This window comes from Mandrillus leucophaeus, unplaced genomic scaffold (genome assembly GCF_000951045.1).
Source record: "Mandrillus leucophaeus isolate KB7577 unplaced genomic scaffold, Mleu.le_1.0 Scaffold1068, whole genome shotgun sequence".
Lineage (NCBI taxonomy): Eukaryota > Metazoa > Chordata > Mammalia > Primates > Cercopithecidae > Mandrillus > Mandrillus leucophaeus.
The window spans coordinates 959243-974635 of record NW_012098854.1 but is presented as its reverse complement, the minus strand read 5'-3'; the positions used below and the strand labels follow the sequence as shown (position 1 = coordinate 974635).

Here is a 15393-nt window from a genome sequence, read left to right as displayed (position 1 = left end):
TTTTATTACATTCTCATTAAGAAACAAAGATGGGCCGGGCGTGGTGGCTCACGCCTGTAATCCCAGCACTTTGGGAGGCCAAGGCGGGCAGATCACGAGGTCAGGAGATCGAGACCATCCTGGCTAACATGGTGAAACCCCATCTCTACTAAAAAAAATACAAAAAATTAGCCGGGAGTGGTGGCGGGCGCCTGTAGTCCCAGCTACTCCGGAGGTTGAGACAGGAGAATGGCGTGAACCCGGGAGGCAGATCTTGCAGTGAGCCGAGATCACACCACTGCACTCCAGCCTTTGCGACAGAGCAAGAGTCAGTCTCAAAAAAAAAAAAAAAGAAATAACGATGGAGGTTAGGTTTATAACAGGAATAATTCTTGAGGGCTGAATAATACAATAATTCTCAAAGACAGGTTTTTTAATCCTCTCCACATCTTCCCCATCTCAGTAAAGAGCACAACTGTCTAACCAGCTATTTAAGCTAAAAATCTAGGAGTCAACCTTGATTCCTTTCTTTGCATAGGTTTAATAAAATACCATTACTTCATCTGAGTCACATATATATGGAATATACATATGGAATATGTGCATACACGCACACATATACAGATGGAATAAGAAACTGTCACTAAATATAGTGGTATGGCACTGGAAACCAGTCTCAAACTTCTCCCTTCTCCAAATACACACCCACACACCCACATTTATATTCTCATTTATCCTCCCCACAACCCCATGGTTAGTCATTATTCTATTCCTTCTCCCAACAGTGGCTAAGAATTGCTGCATTGTGGCTCAGGATTGCTGCCTCATGGCACAGGAATTTTGATTAGGGAGTGGGGGAATGGGCAGGCAGTGTACTAGGTAATTTTGGAACACACTGTATCTTTGGGAGAGAGCGGGCCATAAATGAGACAGAGGAGTACTTAAAACCACAAGAAAACACTGGGTTCCTGCAGAGAGGCTCTGGGATGGAAGATACCACAGAAAGTAAAGAAGCCAAGTACTAACCACACTTTTTGGGTTTTTTTGTTTGTTTTTTTTTTCGAGACAGAGTTTCACTCTTTCACCCAGGCTGGAGGGAAGTGCCGTGATCTCGGCTCACTGCAACCTCTGTCCCCCAGGTTCAAGTTATTCTCCTGCCTCAGCCTCCCAAGTAGCTGGGATTATAGGTGCCTGCCACCATGCCTGGCTAATTTTAGTAGACGGAGTTTACTCATGTTGGCCAGGCTGGTCTCGAACTCCTGACCTCAGGTGATTCACCTGCCTCAGACTCCCAAAGTGCTGGGATTACAGGTGTAAGCCACAGGTGCCCAGCCAAATCTCACTCTTTTGCACAGGCTGGAGTGCAGTGGCACAATCTCGACTTACTCTCACCTCCACTTCCTGGGTTCAAGCAATTCTCCTGCCTCAGCCTCCCGAGTAGCTGGGATTACAGGCACACACCACCACACCTGGCTAATTTTTTTGTATTTTTAGTACAGACAGGGTTTCACCATGTTGGCCAGGCTGGTCTTGAACTCCTGACCTTAAGTGATCCACCTGCCTCAGCCTCCCAAATTGCTGGGATTACAGGTGTGAGCCACCGCACCTGGCCTAACCATACATTTCTAAGTTTTGTTTAGAGAAGACCTTGGATCCAGGAAAGGAGAGAAAGCTTTATACTATCCTCTGCTTGCTCCCAGAACCCAGGCTAGTAGCAAAGTTCTAGGGTCCATCTGCCTTAAGGAAAAATTAGCTCTTGTGTTTTAATCTAGGAATAAAATCACATTTATCCCTATGCCTGGCACATAGCAGACACCGAGTCAATGTTTACTGAACGTATTTCTTGAAAGTTCCACACTAGCCTTACTTCTCCCTGTTGCCCTCCACTCTCCTGCTGAACTGATTCAAGTATTCCCCACACTAGCTGCCTCCGAGCCTATGCTCTGCCCTTTCCTCCTCTGAAAATGCCTTCCTCCCTGCCCTCTCAGAGCCAAGTTCAACTGTCACTTATTCCATCAAGCTCCCTCTGATCCCTGCCATCAGCAAAAGTCCTGATTCTGAGACCATGTCATCTGTTCCACATTACAGCACTTTCCCCTTCTAACACCTGTATCACATACATGACTTCTGTCTTCTGCTAGCATGAGAGCCTGCTTGAGGGGTGAGACATGATGGCTTGCTTTTCTATTCTCCAGATCACATACAGATTTTTGGTTATACAAACACAAGCTTTACTAACTTCAGAAATAAGCCAAAAGAAAACACAATGAGCTTGTTTTTTTTTTTCTGACTGTATATGTGTGTATTGTTCTACTAATTAGTATGATTTACCACCCTAATTCATGCAGTGACTGTGATGAGTATGCAGTATCTGATTCCAGAGTCTTGGGTCTGAAAACTAGGGAACAGTGATGCCTGAATCCTATCATTGGTCAAACACACAGTTATTTTTATCGCAATCAAACTTACCTCATTTGCTAAGGCAAAAGTTCCCCAGTGAATTGCCATAGATTTCTTTGTTTGGACATCAATGTGAATCCTTACAGCTTCTTCTGGGTCTACATGCTGGTATTTCATAAACCACCTGATGAAACAAGGCAATTTCTTAATTCTGACCTTTGAGATATACACTAAATTCTAAAATCTGTTTCATTTAATCAAACTTTAAGATTCTGTGCAGGACTATGGATGTTGAGAATTAAGAACCACTCACTGGGATAAAGCATGCAATTTTGGGGAGGATGAGCTAGAAACCAAGTCTGAAGGTCAGGTCAAGGCTAGATTGTAAAAACAAAACAAAACAAATTCTGCACAGGAGTAAGTCACAGGAGCAAAACCATCTCCCTTTAATACACTTTCTGCTGAAAAATAAAACAAGCAAAAGTCTTTTTTGTACAAATTGCTATAAAATAAGTAAGTCTCAAGCAAACTCCCCTCTGAATAGTGAGATTTTTGTTTCATGTATACTTTGATTTTGCTGGATCTATCTGAAGACACAATTTACTGATGATGCAGGGGAGGCAAGCCCTAAAACTGGGGCTTAGCCCAGGAGGGTTTTTGGCTTCACAAAGGAAAGAATTCAAGGGCAAGCCAGTGGTGTTGGCCAGCAATTTTTATTAAATGATACTGCTCCTTGCGGAGCAGGGCTAAGTTATAGGCAGTAAGTGCACTCAGAGTTGGCAACATATGAGGGGTTGGCAACTGTATTTATACTCACTTATGCCCACTTTTAATTATATGTAAATTAGGGAATGGGTTAATGCAAATTGAAGGGCAGATTATTTAGAACTTTCTAGGAATAGGGTGGTAACTTCTTGATCATTGCCATGGAAAGGGGCAGTTTTCTAGGTTGTTGCCATGGCATTTGTAAACTGTCATGGTGATGGTGGGCGTGTCTTAGGCTAATGAGCAATAAGGGCAGCTAGGGATCACTTTTGTCACCATCTGCTGGTTTTTGCCAGTTTTTTCTTTTTTTTTTTTCTGAGACTGAGTCTCACTCTGTCGCCCAGGCTAGAGTGCAGTGCCATGATCCCAGCTCACTGCAACCTCCACCTCCTGGGTTCAAGTGATTCTCCTGCCTCAGCCTCCCGAGTAGGTGGGACTACAGGCACGTGCCACCACACCGAGCTAATTTTTTGTATTTTTAGTAGAGATGGGGTTTCACCATGTTAGCCAGGATGGTCTTGATCTCCTGACCTTGTGATCTGCCTACCTCCGCGTCCCAAAGTGCTGGGATTACAGACGTGAGCCAGTGTGCCCAGCTGCCAGTTTTTTTATTTTATCCATTGAGACTGGGAAATAAGTCCTGACTCACTGTTACTTTTAAAAGTAGATATTTTACAGTCCTGGATATGAATCAAAGAAACTGAATAGTTGGTAAAGAAATAAAAACCAAAACTCCAATTACAAAAGAATTTGTATGTCCTGCTGATACAAATTTGTAAAAACTTGCTAAAGCAAAAATAAACAAAAACTAGTACATAAAATTTAAAGACCAGGAGCCAAAATATCCAATTACTATTCAAGAAATTTTATTTAACCATAAAACTGAACAATGAGGTGTTCGGTTTGGCAAGAACATCAGACTAATGGGTAAATGATTAAGGAAATAATGAAAGGCTGCCTAATGCCTTGGGAAGAGCAAGGGCTCAGGAGGCAGAAGGCTTGGGTGTGAATCCCAGCTCCTGCAGTTCTTAGAATGCCTTTGGAAAGTCTGTTCAAATTCTCTGAGCTTCTATTTCTTTGTCCATGAAATATAAATTTACCCCATTATGTGAGGATTAAACAAGACAAGGCTTAGGAAGGCATAGAGAACATCATCTACTTTCATAGAATTCTCCCAAGAGTAAACAAAACCAATACTTTCAGAAGAAAGAAGTATTATTCCTGATACAAAGGAGAAAGTGTACTGTCTACAAGCAAATCCTTTGCCTTCCAAGCCATCAGTTTCAAGGAGGAAAAACAACACTGTGTTCACATTATTTACATCCTAGTCTGCCAGTGACAACTAACACTACAGTGAAGACCAACAGACATGGATTCAGCACAGGAGCTTCCACACTTTACAGAAGGCATCATGGAGAAGTTTATCCATCTGCAACAGATATTTACTGTTAGGAGCTGCTGGGTCCTACAGAAGCCTGAAAACAAAGCCACTGTGTTCTCAACAGCAAATGAGAGCAGCACTGTTCTGCCATATCTCCTGACTCTTGGAATTCAGGGAAAGATGAAAATGGTTTTTGCTGTTTCTCTCTTGATTTTTTTTAAATCCTAGTGCAAATCAAAGGGATAGATACATTCCTTTCCACCTGAAATAGATTTAAAATTTTTATTCTGATATAACAATTAAAATAAAAACTTAAAATCTTAACTGACTCGGATAGAATACCTGGTGACAGGAGATTCCCTAAAGAAAGAATGAAACATTCCAAGCATCTTATTGAAAGTTGTTTTCGGTGTAAACATCTTAAATTTATACAGCACTCTCAAGCTTTATTCGATGTCTTATTTCTAAAGCCGTTAATAGTAACCAAAGAAACAGATTACACATTAGAGGCTCTCACAATTTAACTCTCTTGGGGCAAATAATAGCCTCCTTGTCTTTTTCCCATCTTAGTTGTTTCCTGTTTGCCTGCAACGCAAGCAGGAAAGGGGATTATGTGAGTAAATTTGGTTGTACACATTCTGTCATCACAAATATATGTGACAAATTTATATATTACTACATATGAAAACTTATTTTCCTAACAACAAATAAAAGATGTTCTAATCTATTAAGAACATACATCAGGCTGGGTACGGTGGCTCACGCCTGTAATCCTACCACTTTGGGAGGCCCAGGCAGGCAGATCACTTGAGGTCAGGAGTTCAAAACCAGTCTAGCCAACATGGTGAAACCCTGTCTCTACTAAAAACACACACACAAAAACTAGCCGGACATGGTGGCAGGCACCTGTAGTCCCAGACACTTGGGAGGCTGAGGCAGAAGAATCACTTGGACCCAGGGGCAGAGGTTGCAGTGAGCCAAGATCACGCCACTGCATTCCAACCTGGGCAAGAGAGTAAGACTCCGTCTCAAACAAACAAACAAAAAAGGAACATACATCCAGTAAAGACCAATTTTATGTTACAAATATAAAACTGATTTGTAACAGTTCTAAAAATATACAAGTTGACAGGTTTTGAGAGGTTTCGTTAGAATTATAACTAATTAGAAAAGTAAAATTGAAGCGCCAATATTGATTTGTAATCATTTTAACAATTATCAAGAACCAAAAAAGGGTAAAAATATCTAGCCCCTCCAAATAAGGAAACCAGCAAAAAACAAAAAAGGGATAAATAAGCATTAATAAATAAAAATAGGGACAAAATGGTTTTAGTGAATGTAAAAATTTAGCAAATAACAAAATCAGATGAAAACAAAAGATTAGATTCATTCAATTAATCTATGTATTAGAGAAATACTTGTTCTTCTGCTTATGGAATTACCTAAACAAAATGTTTTTGTATGTATCTGTCCATGCACTATAGAATAAAATATTTTTTAAATTATCCATTGCTTTGTTACTATCAGTGTTTTGTTTTCTCTTTATTTGCACATATAAACCAGAGTTGACTGAAATCTAATTTAATTCTTTGAAATCACTTCTCTTTTCCCTAAACAGAGAATATTAAGGAAACGAAGACAGTGGATGAGTCTCCTTGGTGTCCAATGAGAGTGCGACCTTTCGCTGCTCTGAAACAGGTCATTAGTATGTCAAGGTTGGAGGATGAGTGATGAGTAGCACAACACCATAACCAGATTAACTTCAGTGCTGACTGAAATAAAACAATCAGCAAGGACTAATGCTATAGGCCAATTCCCTGCTTTTTCTCTTTGCTAAACGTAGGAGAGCTATAGGACAGGGGATTGGGGCACTCAAGTTATGGAGCAAAAAGTGGTTATATAAAGAAAGTATTCTCCATGTAAAAGAACAAGAGTAGGTTTTATTACTGGCTGACCAGTGTAGTTGAATGGTATGTGAACTTCTGGCTAGCGATAGTAATTCTGTAAACCTTGATCCTTTTTTTATGATAACATCATCCCTGATTTTGAGTAATTTTTTTAACTGATACAACTATAATTAAAATATTTTAATTCTTACCACAAAAACATAAGTATGAGATAATGCACATGTAAAACAGTTTGATTTAGTCATTCCATAATGCATACATATATCAAAACATCATGTTGCACACCGTATACACAATTTTTACTTGCCAATTTAAAAAATATTTAATTTAAAATATTTAAAAATAAAATCTAACTGAATCTGACCCACCGACCCCCAATCATGTATAACAAAGTCCACCATTAAAATCATAAATTACAGTGTCACAAAAATCATAATTGCTTTACTTTTAAATTCAGTTAACTTACCACATAGCAGGAGTGTTTTCTTTGGAAGTCTACATACCTTGGTTCATAAGCTCCGATGGGAATAGCTGCAAGGTCAAATGGTCCAAATCTTTTTCCTATCTCTTCAAAAGCAGGGCAATAACCAGTATCTCCTGCAAAAAAAAATCGATTCCAAGGCCCCAAGACAGACCAGCTGCCCCACAGCACCTTGTTGTCATCCATTAGAGTCCTTTTACACCAGTGCTGGGAAGGTGTAAAGACAAAGGTGACCTTATCATGTCCGGGGACACAATTCTCCTCCCACCAGTCCAACTCAATCACATTCTCACAGCCACATTTTTGCATCCAGTCAAGAAGACCCAAAGGCACAAACCATCTCAACTCGTTACCAAATCGCTCATTCAAAGCAATGACAGAATTGTAGTCCAGATGGTCATAGTGGTTGTGACTGATAAGGACCGCATCTATTGGAGGGAGTTCACTTATTGTGCACGGGGAACGACGAAATCGCTTTGGACCCATGTACTGCGATGGTGAAGCACGAGAGCTAAAGATGGGATCCGTGAGAAATATGAGCTCATCCATTTCCACCATTACAGTGGCATGTCCCAGCCATGTGACTCTTAAGCCAGCTTCCCTCACTCCAGCTTCTTCAGGGTTAGTGATAAAATATGGCTTAAGCACTGGGAGTTCTTTGTCAAGTTCCTTTGTGTATAAAGAAAGCAAGACAAACGAGTAGTTAGAAAAAAAAGTATTATATCATCATAGTCCACATTTTGACCTAAATAACAGCAAGAAGAGCTATTTTCAGAGAACTAAAGTTATTCAATAAACTTGCTACACTTTTGCTTTTTTCTTGAAAATGCATACTTCTTTCTGAATCTGACTTAATAATCACGATAATATGGTAATCTTCTTCATCCCAAATGCAAAAGGGAAAATTAAAACTCTGAGTGCTGCTAAATGTATTAATTTTTTAAAGGCTCTCTTCAGTAGTGCCAGAAGTAGACTGGCCTAGATGCAGTCATTTTTTTATTGCCATTCTACTCAGCTGATGTATTTGCTGCTAAAAACTGCCTTAAAAGCGGGTCAGTCCCTGGAAATAGTAAAGAAAGCTTATGACCATTTATTTGTAGCTCTTGGATTTCAGACATGAATCATGAATCTGATATTTTTCTTTTTTGTTTGTTTGTTTGAGACAGGCTCTCGCTGTGTTACCCAGGCTGGAGTGCAGTGGCATAATCAGAGCTCTCTACAGCCACAACCTCCCAGGGTCAAGTGATCATCCCACCTCAACCTCTCAGCTGGGATCACAGGCACGCAGCACCACCATATCCAGCTAATTTTTTATTTTTTGTAGAGACAGGGTCTCATTATGTTGCCCAGATTGGTCTTGAACTCCTGGGCTCAAGCAATCGTCCTGGCCTGCCCTCCCAAAGTGCTGGTATTATAGGCATAAGCCACTGTGCCTGGCCTGAATCTCACTTTCTGAGTTTCAAAATGGAGCGCTGTGATGATTCCTGGACAAATCACAGTCATAAATTGTTTTCCTCATTCCTTACCTTTCTGATTTTCTACCATTGATCAAACCAACGTGAATATGATCCCTTCCTGTGAGAAGCTGATCACTGAGGTAAGGGGGGTGGTAAATGGGTATAAAACAATAACAAAGTGTGAAGAGTATTATTCCTTGCTTATTCTACATTTTATACTTGGATTAAGCTAGGCCAAAACGTTGTAGGCTGCAGCGTCACAGTCTTGGCTTTTATAAAGCTCTTTTACTGAATTGTGCTCTGGTACCATGCTATATAGCTGCATGGAGGTCTCTCATAGGAAGCCACCTCATGAAACTTGCCATGCATGTGTTCAGGCTGCAGACTTGGTACCACCTCCACCTTCCTACTTACCCCAGAAACATTTCTCTCCCATCTCGTAACAGGAAAAACTCTCCTTCTCCAGAGCACCTGGCTTTGTCATTTCTGTCACTGGGAAAACTCTTAAGATTTCATGCTACTTCTCCCTTTAACTAGGAAGTTCAGAGGAAAAGCTGAGGCCACCTGCAGCAATGTGCAGCACATGATGGAATATATTTCTGTATTAACTTTATTCTTGGCTTTATTTTATTTCTCTAGTCTAATAGTCCATTTTGCTCCTAGACTGGCTAGGTATAGTAATTCTATACCTCATCTATTTCTTGTTTTACTGCTTTATGTATGTTTGTAAGTTGCCACTAAATCAACTTTGAAAGGGTGTGGTATTGGATAAGTAGTTAAAATACAGGTCATGTTATAGCCTGATAAGAAGGAATGAAGAGCCCAGTTGCCAAGGACATCACAGACACAGTGACTTGTGTGAGTTCCTGAAGAATGATGAGAAATTCATGATGCAGAAAAAAGGAAGAAGGGCATTTCAGGTAGAGAAACTACCCAAGCAAAGGTACAGAGCCAAACAGGAATGTGGTGTTTGAGGGGGACAAACTAAATCTATAAAGATGGAAACACAATAAGCCTTGAGTGTCACGCTTCACTCTAAGACAATGAGGAAGCGTCTTTTTTTTTTTTTTTGTAGAGACAGGGTGGGTTTTTCCATGTTGCCCAGGCTGGTGTCGAACTCCTGGGCTGAAGCGATCTGCTTCCCAAAGTGCTAGGATTACAGGTGTGAGCCACCACACCCAGCCTAGGAAGTATCTTCTTGCCCTTACACGTACACACACACGTACACATGCACACACACACGCACACACACACACACAAAGACATGACCCAATTATGTTTAGATAAAACAATTCTAGAGTCCAAATGATGGCATGGAGAGTGTCACAACAGTTGCCAGGATATGAAGAGATGAGGACCTGAGCAAAGGAGACAGCGGTAGACAGAGACAAGAGAGGACAGATGGGGAGATACTGGTGAAGGGAAACTGAGAGGTCAATGGGAGAGTCTGAATGGGAAGAAGGCCTGGACAGGAAGAGAAGGAGCAGCACAGGTGGAGGACAAAAACGTTTCTCTTAGCCACTCTAACCTTTAGTTTCCTCATCTGAAAAACGGGTATAATAATTGTACCTACACTTCATTCCTGTGAGGATAGAATTAGGAGTGGCTGGGACATAATAAGCACTCTACAAGTATTCCAAAAGAAGAAGCAAGCAAGTTCCAACCCTGACAACCAACCAGGCACCAATCCTACCAATCTTTTGCATTTCTGTGGCGCTACTAACCTAGTTAAGATGCTAAGAAATATTCAGACATTCAAAGCTCTCCAGATTGCTCAACTATCTGCCTGTCAACTCAATCCATGCAGAAGAGCCACCTCAAAAACAGCCAATTTAAGGTATAACTTAAGTGTCCTCTGCTGCAAAATCTCCACTGGCTCTCTACTGCCTGACAAGGTCTGTCTCACCTCCTCAGCCCAGCAGTGAGCTGCCCAGGGACTGCCCCAATTCTCTCGGGTTGTTTCATGCTCCTCTTTCACATGTGCTGTGCCCCATCTACATGGAGACTGCTTCCCACTCCTAGACTGAGCTCAAGAATCCTGCACAGTATTCATCCCATTTCTCAGGTTAAATTATCTTCCCCCTTATCCCTTCACGCCATCTCTTGAGTCCCACAGCTGGAAGCACTCACTCCTGCCTCTCAACTTCCGTATCTCCCTATTCACACATCTCCTCTGGATATTCTGGTTATAGGTACACAGAATTTATCCTATGTCCTATGAAAGGTAGAATCATTCAGTGCTTAGTTTGATTAATGAAACACAGCATGTGCTCAACAAAATTTGTTGAATGGATGAGTAAATGAACGAATGTCAACTTTCAATCAGTTCTTAAAATTGGTAGTTAGGGTTAGTGAACAATGATATATGCCAAGTGGTATATACAGAATTAATGAGGAAAGGGAGAGGGAATGAATATAAACTGAGTACTTACTATGTACTCATATTTGGTATCATATTGGGCACATAATGATGATGAACTACCTAATGTATCAAGTACTTTAGCATAATACAAAACAAAATACTATTAACAATAGCTACTGTTTATGAAGTGCTTATGTGCTAGACACTGTACTAACTGCTACTGGCTACTGACCACAACACTGGAAGTAGGTCCTATAAACCAGCTCCATTCTACAGGTAAGAAAACCATGAATTAGGGAAGTTACAGCACTCAGGCAAGGTCACCCAGCCAGACCCACTGTAGTAAAACATATTTCTTCTCATTAAATCTCATTTGATAACATGTTTTCTTAAAAAGTAACAGCCTGGGGTCCAGGTTGGGAGAATAAGGGGGTATGAATTTCAAAAGAACACAAGGAAACTTTAGGGGATAATATATATGTTCATTATCTTGATTGTGGTGATCTTTTCAAGGGTATATACATATGTCAAAACTCATTAAGTTGTACATTTTAAATATGTGAAGCCTATATTATGTTAAAACTATTTTTAAAATTTTAAGGCTGGTGCTGTGGTACATGCCTGTAATCCCAACACTTCAGGAGGCCTAGGCCAGAAAACTGCTTGAGGCCAGTAGTTCAAGACCAGCAGGGCAACATAGTGAGATCCTGCCTCTATTAAAAAATAATAATAATAAATAATAATTTAAAAATAATAATAGACCGGGCACAGTGGCTCACGCCTATAATCCCAGCACTTTGGGAGGCCGAGGTGGGTGGCTCACCTGAGGTCGGGAGTTCAAGACCAGTCTCACCAATATGGAGAAACCGTGTCTCTACTAAAAATACAAAATGAGCCAGGTGTGGTGGTGCATGCCTGTAATTCCAGCTACTCGGGAGGCTGAGGCAGGAGAATCACTTGAACCCAGGAGGCAGAGGTTGCAGTGAGCCGAGATCATGCCACTGCACTCCAGCCTGGGCAACAAGAGCAAAACTCCGTCTTAAAAAAAAAAGAAAGAAAGAAAGAAAGAAAAAGCATACAGAAAAAGGGGTAGGGAGAGGATGGACTCTTGTTTACTTGGTGAAACCAATCACTCACGTGGCATTTTCATGGCTAGATCAAGACTTTCTTGGCTGGTCTTCCTTTTTGAAAGCTGCAAAATGGAAAATCCCAAGACTCATAATTAACCACTATACTAGTTAATGTTTTACTTTTCTTGGGAAAAGGGAACAAATCCTAACATTTGTTCAATAGCTACTCTTTGCAAGGTGCTTTAAGTACACTGTGTCATCTACATTTGTGAAGCAAATATTACTGCCACTTTACAGATGACCAGACCAAGGCAGACTGGGGTCACTAAGAAACTTGCCAAAGTCATACAAGAGGTAAGTACCCAATCAGGAGTGAAATCTAGGTCTTCCTGACTCAAAAGACCTCTCTGTCACTAAGCCATGCTCCTTCAATGGCATACATATTAACTTACATTAAAATTAAACATTGAAACTCATATCTTCTTAATATACTTACTATTTTAAGAGTATGTGTTTGTGTGTATTAATGAGACAAAAAAGAAAGATGTGACTCAAATCCTTTTAAACCATGTTTTTAAAATATCACTTTTAAAGAAGACAAGGTAATACTTTCCTTCCAACTGAAGGTACATTTTCACCATCTTAGAACACTTTACTACCTATACTGTAATTTGCAACTCAGATTTTTAAATTTAAAAATAACATTTTTCTTTTTCATATTTATAAGATATATGTGAACACTGAATAAAGATACATGTGTTACCAAAATAACTCCAATTCAATTAAGTATTGATGCTAATGTTTGACATTTTTGCCATGTGTATTAAGAGTATAAGATCTATCAAAATGGCTTAGTATTTTTAAACTCCTTGATTATAAGAGAAAATGCTCTTAATATTTGGAAAATGCAGAAAAATATAAATAGTTGCATCATTATACCAACATGCAGAGATTATAACCACTGTTAACATTATGATCTGTACTTGTAGTTCTATTTATGAATGGTTGCGATCAGAGTATTCATATTTTCTAGTTTTATAAAAAATTGTATATGGTGACATTTTCAGTCATCCCTACGACTCTATGAGATATAAGATTTAAAAATGAAACAAACAGGGCCAGGCACAGTGGCTCACGCCTGTAATCCCAGCACTTTGGGAAGCCAAGGCAGGTGGATCACCTGAGGTCAGCAGTTCGAGACCAGCCTGGCCAAACACAGTGAAACCCCGTCTCTACTAAAAATACAAAAAAAAATTAGCCAGGCGTGGTGGTAGGCGCCTATAGTCCTAGCTACTCGCAAGGCTGAGGCAGGAGAATCGCCTGAAGTCAGGAGGCAGAGGTTGCAGTGAGCCGAGACTGCGCCAGTGCACTCCAGCCTGGGCAAAAAGAATGAGACTCCGTCTCAAAAATAATAATAATTAAAAAAATGAAACAAATTATTGAGGAAATTGTTCAGAATGTAAATTTGTTTTGAATTACCAAAATTTATTAAAATTGAAAGACATTGTTTAATTAATCTTCTCTGCCATGAAACTCCATCAGGCTGTCTACAAAAACCACTGGGAGGCTGAGGGTCACTAGAGCCCGGGTGTTTGAGGCTGTAGTGATGAGTCTCAAAGCTCTACTGCACTCCAGCTTGGGTGACAGAGTGAGACCCTATCAAGGGGTAAGCTGCATGCTTGCTTGCTATCTGTGGTCATTAAAATCCTAGACGTCTCTAGGAAATCAGGTCTGCCTGCACTTCTCAGAGACAAGCATGAATTTTTAGTTTTTTGCTTCTTTAAAACTTGCTGCATGTGCACTGTTGTCAAGCCGATTCTCTATACCTTTAAAAGGTCTTCAAAAATCTGCACTCAATCAATGGATAAAAACATTACCAATAATAAAACCATAAAGCTAGTCTAGACAAGTGAGATTCTATCATTTCAACTTCCAGGTTTCCGTTTAATGCCTGTGTGCCAATGGCTGGAGTTAGGCTTGCTCTTTAGGACCTCAGCAGTTATTCTCATCCCTCCTTTGGGACACAACTGTCCATAAGGCACCATCAAAAGCCACACTGCATCTGCACCTAGCATCATTCCTCCCAGGGGCCGACTCCTCAGAATGTAATTTTTTTTTTTTTTTTTTTTTGAGACAGGGTCTTGCTGTGTCACCCAGGCTGGAGTGTAGTGGCGTGATCTCGGCTTACTGCAACTTTTGCCTCCCAGGCTCAGGTGATTCTCCTGCCTCAGCCTCCCAAGTAGCTGGGATTACAGGCACATTCTATTGCGCCTGGCTAAATTTTGGGGGGTTTTTATTGTTGTTGTTGTTTTTAGTAGAGATGGCATTTTGCTATGTTGCCCCGGTTGGTCTCGAACTCCTCAGCTCAAGCAATCCACCTGCCTTGGCCTCCTAAAGTATGGGTATTACAGGCATGAGCCACTGCACCTGGCCATGTAATATTTTTAAAAAGATAAACACACAAGAAATTTTCTTAAATTACAGAGAATTGATCCAGGAGGTCCAAAATAGAACTACTATAACTAATAGTCATTTTAGAATAAGAAGATGTAGGGAAGGACATTTTCAAAGATATAGACGAAATTTCCTAGAACTGAAGGAAATGGATTTTCAGACTGAAAGGGCCCACCACACACAGAGCATAATGAATAAATAAAGAACTACACATCATGGCAATTTTCAGAACACTAGTACCAAAGAGAGGATTCTCAAAGTCTCTAGAGAGAAAACAAAGGGTCTGTTCAAAGGATCAAGAGTAAGGATGGCACTGAGCTTCCCCACAGCCACACTAGAAATAAAATTATGGAGGCTATACTCTCAAATTCTGAGAGAAAACTGTTTCCAAACAAAAATTCTATACCCAAACTATCAATTATGAGTGAGAATAAAGACATTTCAGACAAGCAAGTTTTCAAAAAACTTACTTTCCATATACCCTTTCTCAGGAAGTTCACTGAAAATATGCTCCACCAAAATGAGAAAATGACACAGAAGGAGGAACAAGTGGGATGCAGAAAATAAGGGCTACCATAGAAGACACAGGGGAGCCCAGGAGGCTGGTGAAGGGTACCCTAGAACAGAAGCCGGCAGAGACCCTGGGAAGGCATCAGCTCAGACTACAGCCCAGTGCCGAACGACCACCTGAGAGTCTTTCCCTCAGGAAAATGGCACTGAGAGGCCAGGGGAGGCAGGAAAATAATCGTCATAAATACACAGAAAGTCAAGCAAATGAAAGAGATGTTATTAACACGGCAGAGGGAGAGGTATATAAGGAAAGGAGACACAGCCATAGTATTTACTTGGTTCACCAATGAAAAATATTGATATACTCAATGTAAACCATGAAATCAACTTAACCCAAAACTGTGATCTATCTATTCTAACAGAATAGCAGAAGGCCAAGTAGAATCATCTTAAGTAAAACTAGTATGTTTAAAGGCTAGGAACCCAGAGTCAACTTTTCAAGGTCTGGAAAGGTCATCTGAAGCTCCCTTTCACAGTGTTGGCAGCTTTATCCAAGGGTTAAAAGCCAAGCACTCTAGGCCATGCCTTCGCCCTCATAATCCATATTCCACACACATACCAGGCTAC

General features: G+C 40.4%; 1 protein-coding gene across 4 annotated transcripts in view; it reads right to left on the bottom strand.

Annotated features, from left to right (window-relative positions):
- NAPEPLD (N-acyl phosphatidylethanolamine phospholipase D) overlaps positions 1–15393 on the bottom strand; it is a 63597-nt gene that overhangs the window by 16247 nt on the left and 31957 nt on the right. For all 4 annotated transcript variants that reach the window (XM_011985208.1, XM_011985215.1, XM_011985223.1 and 1 more), the window contains exons 3-4: positions 6936–7582; positions 2449–2563 (exon numbers count right to left, since the gene is read on the bottom strand). In XM_011985208.1, the coding sequence (XP_011840598.1) occupies positions 2449–2563; positions 6936–7582 (762 nt within the window). The remainder of the gene's footprint in view (positions 1–2448; positions 2564–6935; positions 7583–15393) is intronic.